The sequence below is a fragment of the Oncorhynchus gorbuscha genome, linkage group LG18 (assembly GCF_021184085.1).
Source record: "Oncorhynchus gorbuscha isolate QuinsamMale2020 ecotype Even-year linkage group LG18, OgorEven_v1.0, whole genome shotgun sequence".
Taxonomy (NCBI): Eukaryota; Metazoa; Chordata; class Actinopteri; order Salmoniformes; family Salmonidae; genus Oncorhynchus; species Oncorhynchus gorbuscha.
The window spans coordinates 23,136,815-23,151,356 of NC_060190.1; the positions used below are offsets into that span (position 1 = coordinate 23,136,815).

Below are 14,542 nucleotides of genomic sequence, written 5' to 3' on the forward strand. Positions count from 1 at the left end.
ATGAGGCTGATTGAACTGTTTCGCTGCCAGACAAGGCTCAACTGATAGCCAGGTGTAGTGGTGGTAATATGTTGGGACAGCTTTAAGTGGGCCCTAACAGTTTGTCACCGTTATCTTGCAATTAATTTATTGTTTAGTGTTGTGTTGTGTAATGGCTTTGCTGGCATGCATCCCCCCCCCCCCCCCCCCCACCAAGGTCTACATACATGCAGCCTATTTGAAATTATGCTTGCTTCTTACATTCACCTTTTCATGTTAATTTAAATACTTTTCATTCAAAATCATATGGTTTGGTTTCAATACATAAAAACCAATTAGTAGGTCCAGGAATTCATAAAAATAGATGGGTGTTGGTTAAATTGTGATTTTAATTAACTTAGCCAATTTGGAGCGGGAGTTTTTTTTCTTCCTGTGAACACGGAGATGTTTATAGCAGATTGTAGAAACGGACATGGAGGCTTCATGAGCAATGGGATTTCCAACCGCTCAACTCCGCTCACTTGCTCTGCTGCCTACATGCCTACCAATACCTGGCGGAACTCCCCCTTCCATCTCTCTCTCTCTCCCTCGCTAGTTTGCTCTTTCTTTGCCGTGAAAGATGCGAGAGTTTGTGTTCTCGAAATAGACTATGGAAAATAGTTTCCCCCGGTGCAAAAATATGGAATCTTAGGAGTCGATTGCTAGCGGAATCAAAGCTTGGCACCCAGAAATGTGAGTCCACACCGGGAGTCGAAGTGCAAGGAGTCGAGGAATCGATTATTTTGGAGTCGACTCCTCACCAATAATCTCACCACACTGGTATCAACCCTCACAAACATCACTACTGTTTAAAGCTGGTGTACAAAACCAAAGTAAAAGATGCAAACACGAAATTTAAGAACGGGACTTATAGAAATACCGCATATGGTACAGATAGATATACGGCGTAGACTTGCTTTCAATGAGAATGACCTAACTAATTTAGTAGTGGGCATTCCGGCTCTTTTCAGTGAGCTCTTTTGGCTCCCAAACGGCTCTTTAAAAATAAATGTTTTGTATTTTTTTCAAGTCAAACAGTTTGCGATAGTTTGACTATCATTGGTGTTAGAATAATTCGAATTAAATTATGAAATTAAATCATATTCAACCGTAACCATATTGTATTTGAAAAAATATTTCAAAATAATGCTTTTAAACATTTGCATTTAAAGTATAACTTTTTTAATGTATACAAACAAAGTGCATATAAATGTAACAATACTAAACTAATACAATCTGAACAACATAACAATAGAATATTGCACCATATCAAAGAAAAATAAATAACAATGTGCAAAACTGCAGCATCCCACTTAAAACATTAAAATGGTCCCTCTTTTCTCTCTCTTCTTTATTGCCATGTTATAACCAGCAGCACACAGAAATGCTGACCACATTTTGCTTTTATGAGAGATTTGCATTCAGAAATGCAAGCTGCCTAACTTTCGAGGGGCTGATGCGGTTTCTTCTCAGTAATAATTTGTCCCGTTTTCAAGAAGACCCTCTCAGAGGGAACGAATGTGGCCACTATGCAGTCTCCGTGTCATGACTTTAGTAAGCAGCGGGTAGAGAGAGGCCTTGTTCTTCCACCAGCTCAGAGGATCTGCAGGAGGGGCTCCTCCAAATAGGATTGGACCTCCATTATGGCATCAGCTGAGGGATTCCTTCGTGCTGCATCCCCAGTTTCTCTCTCGTCAAACAGCATCCAAACAGCAGACGTTTGTGGCACTACTGCTGGTGCTTCTGCTCCATCTGCTCTCTCTTATTCCTGTTGCCCTGGTGACTGAGCCAGCTGACCGCTGGGGCTGTCCCTCCCTGATGCTGAGGTTATTTTTTTAAGAGCATCATCAATCGCTCTGGCATCACTGAAGGCTAACTTCTTAAACCTGGTGTCAAGTGCAGCGGTTTCTGATAACAAGTGATTATATTCTATTCTGAGGAACTTTCTGCCCATTGATGAAAGAAGGGTGTCCATCAACTCTGTCACGTCCTGTGGTAACCTCCCATTCCTCATGGTTCAGAGCATCAACAGGTGCATTGACAATGGCCAGGGTGGAGATGATGGAATCCTTTGACTCAAGAAACCACTTTCCCTTACTGAAGCCTGTGTGATCTCATACAGTTATGGAATACGTGATTTTGAAAGGGTTTTCCTGCTTGGAATTGTGTACATTTGGATATAGACTATTGCTATAATTTCTAAAAACCTGTTCTTCACGATCGACAATGGCTGGAAATCAGTGGCAATCATTTTAGCCAATGCAATATCAATTTGGCCTTGTTTTGCTACAGACATATACTTTGGCATAAACCGGTCCATAGAAGATTGCGGTGCTGTGGGTCGCGGAGTCGGCCTACTTGACTGAGTGGATGTATCTCCACGTGTGGAGGTGCTGGCTCCACCACTACCACTAGTAGGCACGCTAGTTTCTCGAAGCTCTGCTTCAGCTAGCTTCACAGTTGGGTGCACAGTTCGCATATGCCGGTGTAGGTTGTGCGTAGAATCGGCAAATTCTACACTGTGCTCTAACATTGTCTACATTATTAAAATGCATCCAAATGTTACTGCGCTTCCGACTAATTTTCCAGCTGTTGTTTTCACAGCTGTCCTTCCTCTCTCTCCTCCCTCTCTCTCCGCGGCTGCTAAGTGTGTGACTGTGAGTGAGTTGGCTCCGCCCTCCCTCACGCATGTTTGCTTCATTGGTTGACACAGATGATGCTCTTTTTCTGAGCAGACATCTTGAGCATTTAGTCCCATATTATTTTTTTTATTTTTTCGTTCTTTGAATTAGTTAATTCTATTCATTTAAATGTTTTGATTATTCATATCTTTATTTTTTATATATATTTTTTTAATAAATAGATTCGGCTCTTCTGATATGCGTGCCGGCTCCCAATGTTCACCTACAAGAGCCGACTCTTAGAGCCGAGTCGTTCGCGAACGACCCATCACAACAACTTTAACTACATTGGTCGGGCCGCACAACAACAAACAAATTGCAGGACCGTATTCAAGCAGTCGAAATGTTTATCCGTTTTCGTTGTTTAATTTCAAATATTGTTTGAACAAACTGTTCACGTATTGGTGAGTTATTGTTTTCTTACTTGAAACTGAAAAATGTTGTCTATATGAAGACTCACTAGGCTACCTTTTGTTTTTGGAAAATACGTTGTGGGCACGTTCTAAAATGGCGGGTTGGACTGGAAGGTATCCTTTGAAGAGGTTACTGGCCTTATTTTATGAAGCACGTATCACTGTCGTCGAAATAATGTAGTAATACCTCAACTATGTAACGTTAAGTAGAAGTTCTCCGAAAGAATTAAGTAGAAAATGTAAAGCTGTTACCTGTCATTTGACAGACTCATTTGACCAACTTACTGACCGATCCCTTAAAACAGAGATTGCAGAAACTGCAGTAAAAGTGCAGTAACTGCAGTCGACTGTGATCATTTGGACGCAGTAATTGCAGAATGACTGCAGTTATACTGCACTCATACTACAGTTACACTGCAAAATGACTGCAGTAAAACAAAGTGGTGTTATTTTGGACGTAGTATTTGCTGCTAACTTAGACTCTGACTGTAATCTTTTTTCATAAGGGGTACAATAACAGTACTAGTTAACAAACTCTTTGCCAGGAAGAGATGTGAGCCATAAAAACCTATTTCCTCAAAAAAATGACGAAAATAGGTGAAACTAGAACAGAAATAAGTAAATGTTGCATAACAACAAGCAACCCACATGACACAACCCAAAATATGTAATATCTGCCTTCTATAGCTTGTGACGTTCTTAGCATGTACATAGGTTATAGGGTACACCCTGAGCAAATACCTGTCTCAGGTGAAACGTTTAAGTAATATTTAACCTGACCTACAGTATTGCGTTAGATATTCAAAGATAATACAGCTCTGCATCCTATGTACTGTAAATCTCAAGAGGCGTCAACCTGACAAATGGTCAAGGGTCCGTTTTTGCACAGATAAAAAGGGATTGTTTAGATGCCCTGAAGTGAAATGTACTGCATGTCAAAACTAAATCAAACTGATGGCTATGATATTACTGTGTTTGTTTCAGCTTGTCACCATGGCACACTCCCTTCCTGACCTCTTGGATGACCTGGAGCAAGATCAAAAGAGTTGCAGCAATGATCAGGTGCTGAAGCGAGAGAGGGAGATGAAAAGGAGGTGGGTTGTTGTACTCTGATGATACACCCACTGGAGAAGAGAGTAACTGCATTTATAAAAAAAAAAAAATCTCACAATACACTATAATTACCTCTGACTAACCAAAATAGAAAGAGGCACACAAACACGCATATAATTGCTTGTCTCACCCTCTCTATTATTCTCTGCAGTGAGTTGAGGGCTGGCCTAGTCTGTCCAGTGTGTGAGCATGGGCTGAGAGACCCAGTCTCGTTTAACTGTGGACACAGAGTTGGGTTACTTACAAAACCCTGATAGGGTTACTTACAAAGCATTTGCTAATCATTAGTTAAGTCTTTTGCAGGCAAGGATCTAAAGTGGGGACTATCTATACCTGATAAAACCTTAAGGCTGGCCATGCCATAAGTAGCCATTCCAGCAGTAGCTGATGCTCCACAAAGGGCTCAAAATGACCTGAAATATGCCTCGCTTATCAACAGTAAAAGAATACGGACACAACACAGAGGGCGCGGAAGACACATTTCAGTTGAAGGCATTCAGTTGTACAACTGACTAGGTATCTCCCTTTCTATTTCCCCTTTCCCCTCATGCCAGGTTCGGCACTGAACTTGTCAGAAAAAAACCCTTGGTTGTTTTAGGCCTAATATTATATGCCCACGGGGAGTAATTATGGTGCCTGTTACTGTATTTAGACAGAGACAATTTTAAAACAAGTGGTCTCATTTTATTAGAATTTGATTAGAACTATTATCTGTCTTTTTAGGTCTTACCAATATTGAATGTAATCTTGCTCATTGATAACAATTGGCAATTTCATGGCTCAGACAAAAAAGCTTTTTACATTAGGCCTATCTATGTCAGTGTGAAGCAGAGGAGGCTGGTGGGAGGAGCTATAGGAGGATGGGCTCATTGTAATGGCTGGAATGGAATAGATGGAACGGTATCAAACACATCGTTCCATTAATTCCATTCCAGCCAATAAAATGAGCCCTTCCTCCTATAGCTCCTCCCACCAGCCTCCTCTAGTGCAAATGCTATGTTTAACAATATATTTCCAAAATGACGCCATGCAATTACTTAGACCAATGTGGACTCCAAACATGTTCAACATATTTAGCAAATATGGGATAGGCCTACATTTTATTTCTGTAGGCTATTTAACAAACTAGGCTATAATGGACTAACATTCGAATGTTAGTGACAACTGAATTACATAAGCCCGTAAATACACAACTTAATGCAACCACATATTTGGCCATGAAGCACTTTCTTACACACCTACAACTTGTTAATTCATCAAAACCCAGCCCTTTCGAGCCACCGCCAGCTACTGCGAGCATAATTTTGGTTGGGGAAATAGCTAAAATATTCCTGACACCACCCCACCCCAAACCTATAGCGCATAAAATTACCATTGCGTTAGGTTTGTTAAAATAGAGCCCGAATGTTAAAGGAAATATTTACATTTTATTTACATTTTCCAGATGTAGCAAAGAAAGTACATTTTCTTTAACATTCTGTGTTTGTCCGTTTTGTTAGTTTAATACAATAGTTTAATACATTTTTAAATGTAGGAATAGCTTAATTAATGATGAATAAACTATTTACTAATCCATCAAATGTTTTATTACCAGGTGTTATCATAAAATGCTACCCTTGTCGTGCGTGCGTGCTGGTTAAACGCTCTCACTTCCTCCCTCTCACTCTCTCTGCAGTGAGTTGGAGGTCATCCACAATGCCAGTCCTCAGTGTCCGGAGACCTAAAACACATCCTTTCTGAAGCGCACTACCACACAAACTTGGAGGACACTTTATGGTGTTTCTCCCACATCCACTCATAATGCATTTAAATCAACAAAAAATTAAACTTAATTGAATTATTATTATTTTTGAAGATGAAAACTACTGAAACAAGAGAGACATTTCAATGAACATTTTACCTTGTAGAGTAGCTAATGAGTAAGAAGTATCATAAGTATTTAGTTTGATGACTGTGATAATTGGAAGGTACTAGATTGAGGGCAACATTTTCATAGTGCAAAAACATTGTGCAGATTGCAGAACTCGTTAATCTTATTGTAATCTGGCAGCGTGATTTCATTTGAAACAGTTTTAAAAATTTGCCTTTGTAAAGAGGCGACTATGCATTGCTCAGTTTACTAAACTCTAGTTAAATAATTGCCTCTTTCTAATGCACATTGTTAAAGAAACGTTCAAGGCAGATCATCCTACACTAGTAGTATTGGAAGACTGCTCTGTATATAAACAATATCAAAAGAGGGGATTTGGCCCAGAGATTGGGAAAAGGGTAGATGAATATGGACTCAGGTACCTTGATATAGGGCCATCTGTGGCAATAGGAAATGTGCCACCATGGTTCTATACAAAGCCATATGTTAATCTTAGCCTGATCAAAGAAAAGAAACAGTGGTTTGAAGAAAATATAGGAACAATAGTGGATCAATATATTGGTAACCAGTTTTATTCTTGCTTGGCAGTATACACAGATGGTTCAAATGATTCCATGAATGGGAAGACTGGAGCAGGTGTATTCCTGAGTTCAATGTTAATCCATGCAACAAATTATTTATCTGTATATGCAACAGAAATGGTTGCTATAATTGTTGGATTGCAATGGCTAGAGGAGGGGCAACCAAGAAGAACAGTAATATGTTCAGGTTCTACATCAGTTTTGTGCAGTCTAAGATCTGGGAAATTGGAGCGTGAGGATTTATGGAGAGAAATAATGACTATGTCTTTAGGGTTAACAAGAAATGCGATAGAGGTTCAATTTTGTTGGATTCCTGTTCATAAAGGAGTCAATGGGAATGATATAGTAGATAAAATGGCAAAGAAATCAATAAAAAATAATTTTGTGGATATAGGCCTACAGGTGCAATTAGGGAGAGGAGAGTAAAACATTCATATCAAACACTGTTGGATTGTTGTCAGAGGCAATGGGATGCAAGTGGTAAAGGGGAGACAGTTTTATAGAACAAGGAAATCTGTACGAGAGAAAATGTAATGGGAACAGAAAAGAAGACGTTATGTTGTCTAGGATGAGATTAGGACATATGGTATTGAATTATTCTGAAATTGATAGGGAACCATGGTATTGGTATGTGAGATGGGTTTATGGTAAAAGAAACGGTTGAACATGTTTTGAATTTTATGATGTAGAGAGTTAGTTTGCTAGGGTCAGAGGGGTTGGGCGGGGATGGGATTTCGGTGGGGGGATGGAAGTAGTAAGCTTTGTAGGGCTTTATTTGATTTGGTTAGAAACACAGGGTTAGATAAGAGAATATCGATGTATTGGGAGGCTGTGACCGGTCTCACACCCCAGTACAGTAGGGGGCGTGGTGTATGCACCTTTCAGTTGGCTGCGATCCTCCAATACAATTTTTATCACAGGTCATCTGAGACTGCTTCCAGATGTGAGAAACCGCAGAAAGGCAATGCCAGTATTAATGCAGAATTCACACATACCACATCCTTATAAATAAGTATTTATCCAATTTTTATGGTATGCAACTTGTTCAGATTTGTATTATCATAAATTTACATTTTTGCAATGCTGGGGGCCTTTTTTGTATACCTTTTTAGTTAGAAGCACTGGGATTTCATTTCTCAATGGCTTACCTGGAAAATCCAAATAATTTACAATACAGTGGTTAAGAGACCCTGACGTAACATAACATCACAGGTTATATGAGTTGTATTTTCTCTATTCTTGCAGATTGTCTGGAATTGTACTCACAAGTCAGTGCTTTGAATTGCTGGCCTCCATTCTCCAGTATGCAGACTCACCCCTGAGAGACCTGGACCTGAGTAATATTCCGTTTCATGACAAAGAGATGTTATTCTTTGCTGGATTGAAACCTCCACACTGTAAACACTATGGTCAGTTATTTTGGAGAGGTCCAGATAGGATATCATGATAACAACCCCAAAGAGTGACTAACAAACTGTTCAACAAAGTTTCAAATTGTCACCCTGAGAGCATGTTTTGAGAAATCAAACAGTAATGGACACGCACAGTAATGAAAGCATGTCATTAAATGTGTACATGCTTTGTGTTCATGTTCACTTCACACAGATGCTTTCTTTGCTGAAATAAATCAACAATAGAGTAAGACGACCTGTATTTAATCACTTGATGTCTCTTTGTAGACTCTCAAGCTGTAAATTCACAGAATCGTCTTGTACGTCTTTGATTACTGCTCTAATGCCAGTGAGCTCACCACCTACAGCCGCAATCTGTAAGTTACATTTTGTGTCGAAAGTATTGCCTGACTCATGCCTTGTGAACTGTGCAATGGTTGCCATAAATTGGCCTTTGTTTGCTTTTTTTTCATCCTTAATCATTTTTGTATTTTATTGTATTACCACAGGGGGCACAGAAGTTACCGGTTGGGCGTTGTGTTGCTTTCTGCTAGGCTGGAGGATCCACACTGTAAACTGGAGAAACTGAGGTCTGTAGAATGATTGTGATTTTGTTCTCACTTTTTTACATAACCTGTTAATATGTTGTTATATCTTGTTATGTCTTTATGTATCATCGTTTCTCATTTAGGATGAGTCGGTGTTCTCTGACAGAAACATGTTGTTACACTTTGGGCTCAGTTCTCGGCTCAAACTCCTCTCCCCTGAGAGAGCTGGACGTAAGTAACAATGATCTACAGGATTCTGGAATGAAGATGCTCTCTGCTGGACTGGGAAATCCACACTGTAAACTGGAGATACTGAGGTGGGAAAAACATGGGGACAAAGGAAGAGATGCCTACATTTACAGAAATATAATATTCACAATAATACTTTTTAAAACTGGTGTTATATACAGTGCCTCCAGAAAGTATTCAGACCCCTTAACTTTTTCCACATTTTGTTATGTTACAGCCTTATTCTAAAATGGATTAAATAAATAAAAAATCCTCAGCAATGAACACACAATACCCCATAATGACAAAGCGAAAACAGGTTTTTAGAACAAGTTTTTTTTAAACAACAGAAATGCCTTATTTAAATAAGTATTCAGACCCTTTGCTATGAGACTCGAAATTGAGCTCAGGTGCATCCTGTTTCCCTTGATCATCCTTGAGACATTTCTACGACTTGATTGGAGTCCACCTTTGGTAAATTCAATTGACTGGACATGATTTGGAAAGGCACACACCTGTCTATATGAGGCCCCGCAGTTGACTGTGCATGCCAGAGCAAAAACCAAGCCATGAGATCGAATGAATTGTCCGTAGAGCTCCGAGACAGGATTGTGTTGAGGCATAGATCTGGGGAAGGGTACCAAAAAATGTATGTAGCATTGAAGGTCCCCAAGAACACAGTGGCCTCCATCATTCTTAAATTGAAGGAGTTTGTAACCACCAAGACTCTTTCTAGAGCTGGCTGCCCGGCCAAACTGAGCAATAGGGGGAGAAGGGCCTTGGTTAGGGAGGTGACCAGAACCCAATGGTCACTCTGACAGAGCTCTAGAGTTCCTCTGTGGAGATGGGAGAACCTTCCAAGAAGGACAACCATCTCTGCTTCGCTCCACCATTCAAGGCCTTTATGGTAGAGTGGCCTGACGGAAGCCACTCCTCAGTAAAGGGCACATGAAAGCCCACTTGGGAGTTTGGCAAATGGCACCTAAAGCCTCTCAGACCATGAGAAACAAGATTCTCTGATCTGATGAAACCAAGATTGAACTCTTTGGCCTGAATGCCAAGTGTCACATTTGGAAGAAATCTGGCACCATCCTTACGGTGAAGCATGGTGGTGGCAGCATCATGCTGTGGGGATGTTTTTCAGCGGCAGTGACTGGGGAACTAGTCAGGATCAAGGCAAAGATGAACTGAGAAAAGTACAGAGAGATCCTTGATGAAAACCTGCTCCAGAGTGCTCAGGATCTCAGACTAGGGTAAAGGTTCACCTTCCAACAGGACAACGGCCCTAAGCACACAGCCATGACAGCGCAGGGGTGGCTTCTGGACAAGTCTCTGAATGTCCTTGAGTGGGCTAGCCAGACCCCGGACTTGAACCCAAGCGAACATCTCTATAGAGACCTGAAAATAGCTGTGCATCAACGCACCCCATCCAACCTGACAAAGGTTGAGAGGATCTGCAGAGAAGAATGGGAGAAACTCCCCAAATACAGATGGGTCAAGCTTGTAGTGTCATACCTAAGAAGACTCAAGGCTGTGATCGCTGCCAAATGTGCTTCAACAAAGTACTGTGTAAAGGGTCTGAATACATGTAAATGCGGTATTTCCGTTTTAAATGTTTAATAAATTAGCCAACATTTCTAGAAACCTGTTTTTGCCTTGTCATTATGGGGTAGTGTAACAGATTGATGAGGGGGAAAAAAACAATTTTTAGAATAAAGCTGTAACATAACAAAATGTGGAAAAAGTCAAGGGGTCTGAATACTTTCTGAAGGAACCGTATATTCTAAGGCCTTCTCTCAAGGCTTTCAAGGCCCTGCACTCAACCTCCAGCAGTCTGGTTGTAAAATCATGACCTCTCTCTGCAGTCTGCCATTCTGCAGCTTCACAGAGGAAGGCTGTGCTTCTCTGGCTTCTGCTCTGAGGTCTAACCCTTCCCATTTGAGAGAGGTGGACCTGAGCTTCAATCACCTAGGAGACTCAGGAGTGAAGCTGCTCTCTGCTAGACTGGCAGATCCATACTGTAGACTGGATAAACTCAAGTATGCTAACTGTGAAAAACTTGTCTTGGGTCCCACTCTCTCCAGATTTCTATGACATATTACCTATAATTACAATATATTTGAAATAGATTTCCTTCCAAAAATGTGTCATTAAGTAAAAAGTTGCTTTTCTATATACCCCTGCCTGACTTGTTCACCATCAACAGAATGGTTCTGGGCATATACTAGTCATTATAAACATTCACGACAAGTTAATAGCTGTGCAGCTTTATACAGCTACTGAATATAATGAAGAATCTACGACTTTTGTAATGATATACTTTGTTTGTGCACCAGCCTTGTAACCACTGCCATAACTGACTGTTTGAGGAATCACTGCATTTCTCTTGTTGGTCTGAGAGCAGACCGGTCCTGATATTGTGTTGCTTCATTGCTGCTCTACATACTGTAGCAAACGGCAACAACCGGGACTCAAACCAGGGTCTCCCAGCCCGTAGGCAAACATGTAAACAACTACTCCAATAGGGTTAACCCAGTTGAGGTAGATTCGAATGAGTAATACCTAGGCAAGTGTCCTTACACCACAGGCGGTGTCAGTCACTAACTATTATTTTGCCTCTCCTACAGTTTGAACCAAAATGAAGAGTTGTGGTTTAAACCGGAGCTGCTTAAGAAGTGTAAGTGTCTTTGCTAATGATATTGCAATTCAATACAACTGCTATTGACCCACTGGTTATGATAATATTCTCTCTCCTTTGACTTCTCTTGCTTCTCCAGATGCCACTGAAGTCACTCTGGACCCAAACACACAAAACCAATTTTTCTCACTGATTGAGGAAAACAGAAAGCTAACATGGGTGGATGAAGAACAGACATATTCTGATAACCCACAGAGATTTGAGGAAATGCCACAGGTGCTGTGTAGAGTGCCTCTGACCAAACGGCATTACTGGGAGGCAGATTTGATTGGGAATTGTGACATAGTGGCATATAAATGTATTAGCAGGTGGGGAAAGGCAACAGATTGTAAGCTGGGAGCCAATGACAGGTCTTGGTGTATGTTCTTTGAAGAAAAGAACCGTTACCTTGCCCGCCACAATAATAAAGAGAATCATATTCTTTACCCAACCACCAGACCTGATCCCCAAAGAGTAGGAGTGTATCTGGACTGGCCACTCTGTCCTTCTACAGTGTCTCCTCTGACACCATGACCCGTCTGTACACATTCCAGGCCAAATTCACTGAGCCCCTCTACCCAATTTTTGGGGTAATGGACACATTAATGGACTCATCCGTGTCCCTTGCGGTTACCAGTAGTCCAGTGCCAGCTGAAAATCCTGCATAGTCTTGGATAAGGTAAAATTCCTTATGTTGGAGGGTATTTTGTTTCACAGCCTTTTCTATTACATTTTCATGACTGAATTTGAATGATGGAAAAGTTGAATGGGACATTATTTTTTCCATCATTGACAGTTAGCTTGTAACTTTGGGTTTAAAATAAAGAACAACTGTTGGTTGTTGCAGTTATAGAAACGTAAAGAATGAAATGGTAATTCGGTGGTGTAAAGTTATTTTATATGACAGCGACAAGGGTTTTAATTTGCCTATGATTTGGCCATGTCTGTTTGTAAATAAATATTTGTGTTATCTCATAGCATATGCACAGTGTAAAGCACTAGGTAACTTTTCTGCATGTTTGTGAAAATGCATATTAAGATTTTATTTTAATGGATTAAAAGACACTTGCTTCTATTTGAATTATCCCCTTCATTTCAAGTGTTGACAATCAGTAGACTGTTAGAATCACAGAATCTTTAGCTCCCACTAACCCAACCAGTGTCAGCATGGTGCTGAAATTCACAGTTTTTGTCGCTGTCCTGATGTGTTATATACAGTGCATTTGGAAAGTATTCCAACCCTATCACTTTCCAAATTTTGTTACGTTACCATCTTATTCTAAAATGGATTAAATAAAGCATTTTCCTCATCAATCTACACACAACCAAAGCAAAAATGTTTTTTTTTGCATTTTAGCACAGAAATGCCTTATTTACAATAAGTATTCAGACCCTTTGCTATGAGACTCGAAAATTAGCTCAGGTGCATCCCTTTTCCATTGATCATCCTTGAGATGTTTCTACAACTTGACTGGAGTCCAGCTGTGGTAAATTCAATAAATTGGACATGATTTGGAAAGGCACACACCTGTCTATATTAAGGTCCCGGAGTTGACAGTGTATGTCAGAGCAAACCAAGCCACCAGGTCGAAGGAATTGTCTCTAGAGCTCCGAGACAGGATTGTGTCGAGGCACAGATCTGGGGAAGGGTACCAAAAAATGTATGCAGCATTGAAAGTCCCCAAGAACACAGTGGCTTCATCATTGTTAAATGAAGAAATTTGGAACCACCAAGACTTCCTAGAGCTGGATGCCCGGCCAAACTGAGCAATAGGGGGAGAAGGGACTTGGTCAGGGAGATGACCAAGAACCCAATGGTCACTCTGACAAAGCTCCATCTCTGCAGCACTCCACCCTTCAGGCCAGACAGAAGCCACTCAGTAAAAGGCACATGACAGCCCGCTTGGAGTTTGCCAAAAGGCACTTAAAGGACTCTGCGACCATGAGAAACAATATTATCTGGTCTGATTGTCAACAACTCCAGTCACCCAAGTCATAGACTGTTGTCTTTGCTACCGCACGGCAAGCGATACCGGAGTGCCAAGTCTAGGTCCAAAAGGCTCCTTAACAGCTTCTACCCCCAAGCCTTAAGACTGCTTGAATAATTAATCAAATGGCCTACCAGACTATTTGCATTGACCCAACCCTCCATTGTTTTTACACTGCTGCTACTCACTGTTTATTATCTATGCATAGTCACATAACCCCTACCAACATGTACAAATGACCTCGAGTAACCTGTACCCCTGCACATTGACTCGGTAGAGGTACCCCCTGTATATTGCCTCAGTATTGTTATTTTATTGTGTTACTTTTCTAATATTTTATTTTTGTTTATTTTGTAAATATTTTCTTGACTCTTCTTAAAACTACATTGTTGGTTAAGGGCTTGTAAGTAAGCATTTCACTGTAAGGTCTACACCTGTTGTATTCGGTGCATGTGACAAATAAAATCTGATTTGATGAAACCAAGATTGAACTCTTTGGTCTGAATGCCAAGTGTCACGTCTGGAGGAAACCTGGCACCATCCCTACAGTGAAGCATGGTGGTAGCAGCATCTTGCTATGGGATTTTTTTCAGCGGCAGGGGCTGGGCCTAGTCAGGATCGAGGGAAAGATGAACAGAGCAAAGTAGAGAGAGAGCCTTGATGAAAACCTGTTCCAGAGCATTCAGGACCTCAGACTGGGGCAATGGTTCACCTTCCAACAGCACAACGACCCTAAGCACACAGCCAAGACAGCGCAAGAGTGGCTTTGGGACAAGTCTCTGAATGTCATTGAGTCACCCAGATAGAGCCCAGACTTGAACCTGATCAAACTTCTCTGGGAGACCTGAAAATAGGTGTGCAGATCCCCATCCAACCTGACAGAGCTTGAGAGGACCTGCAGAGAATGGGAGAAACTCCCCAAATACAGGTGTGCCAAGCTTGTAGCATCATACCCAAGAAGACTCAAGGCTGCTTTCGCTGCCAAAGGTGCTTCAACAAAATACTGAGTAAAGGGTCTGAATACTTATGTAAAT

General features: G+C 40.9%; 1 protein-coding gene across 1 annotated transcript; it reads left to right on the forward strand.

The window, feature by feature from the left end:
- Positions 1-6,819: 6,819 nt before the first annotated feature.
- LOC124004125 (ribonuclease inhibitor-like) lies at positions 6,820-12,595 on the forward strand. Its single transcript, XM_046312917.1, has 7 exons — positions 6,820-6,908; positions 8,379-8,444; positions 8,577-8,657; positions 8,759-8,932; positions 10,709-10,882; positions 11,471-11,520; positions 11,621-12,595. The coding sequence occupies exons 1-7, from the start codon at positions 6,820-6,822 to the stop codon at positions 12,052-12,054; spliced, it is 1,068 nt and encodes a 355-aa protein (XP_046168873.1). The 3' UTR covers positions 12,055-12,595.
- Positions 12,596-14,542: the final 1,947 nt, after the last annotated feature.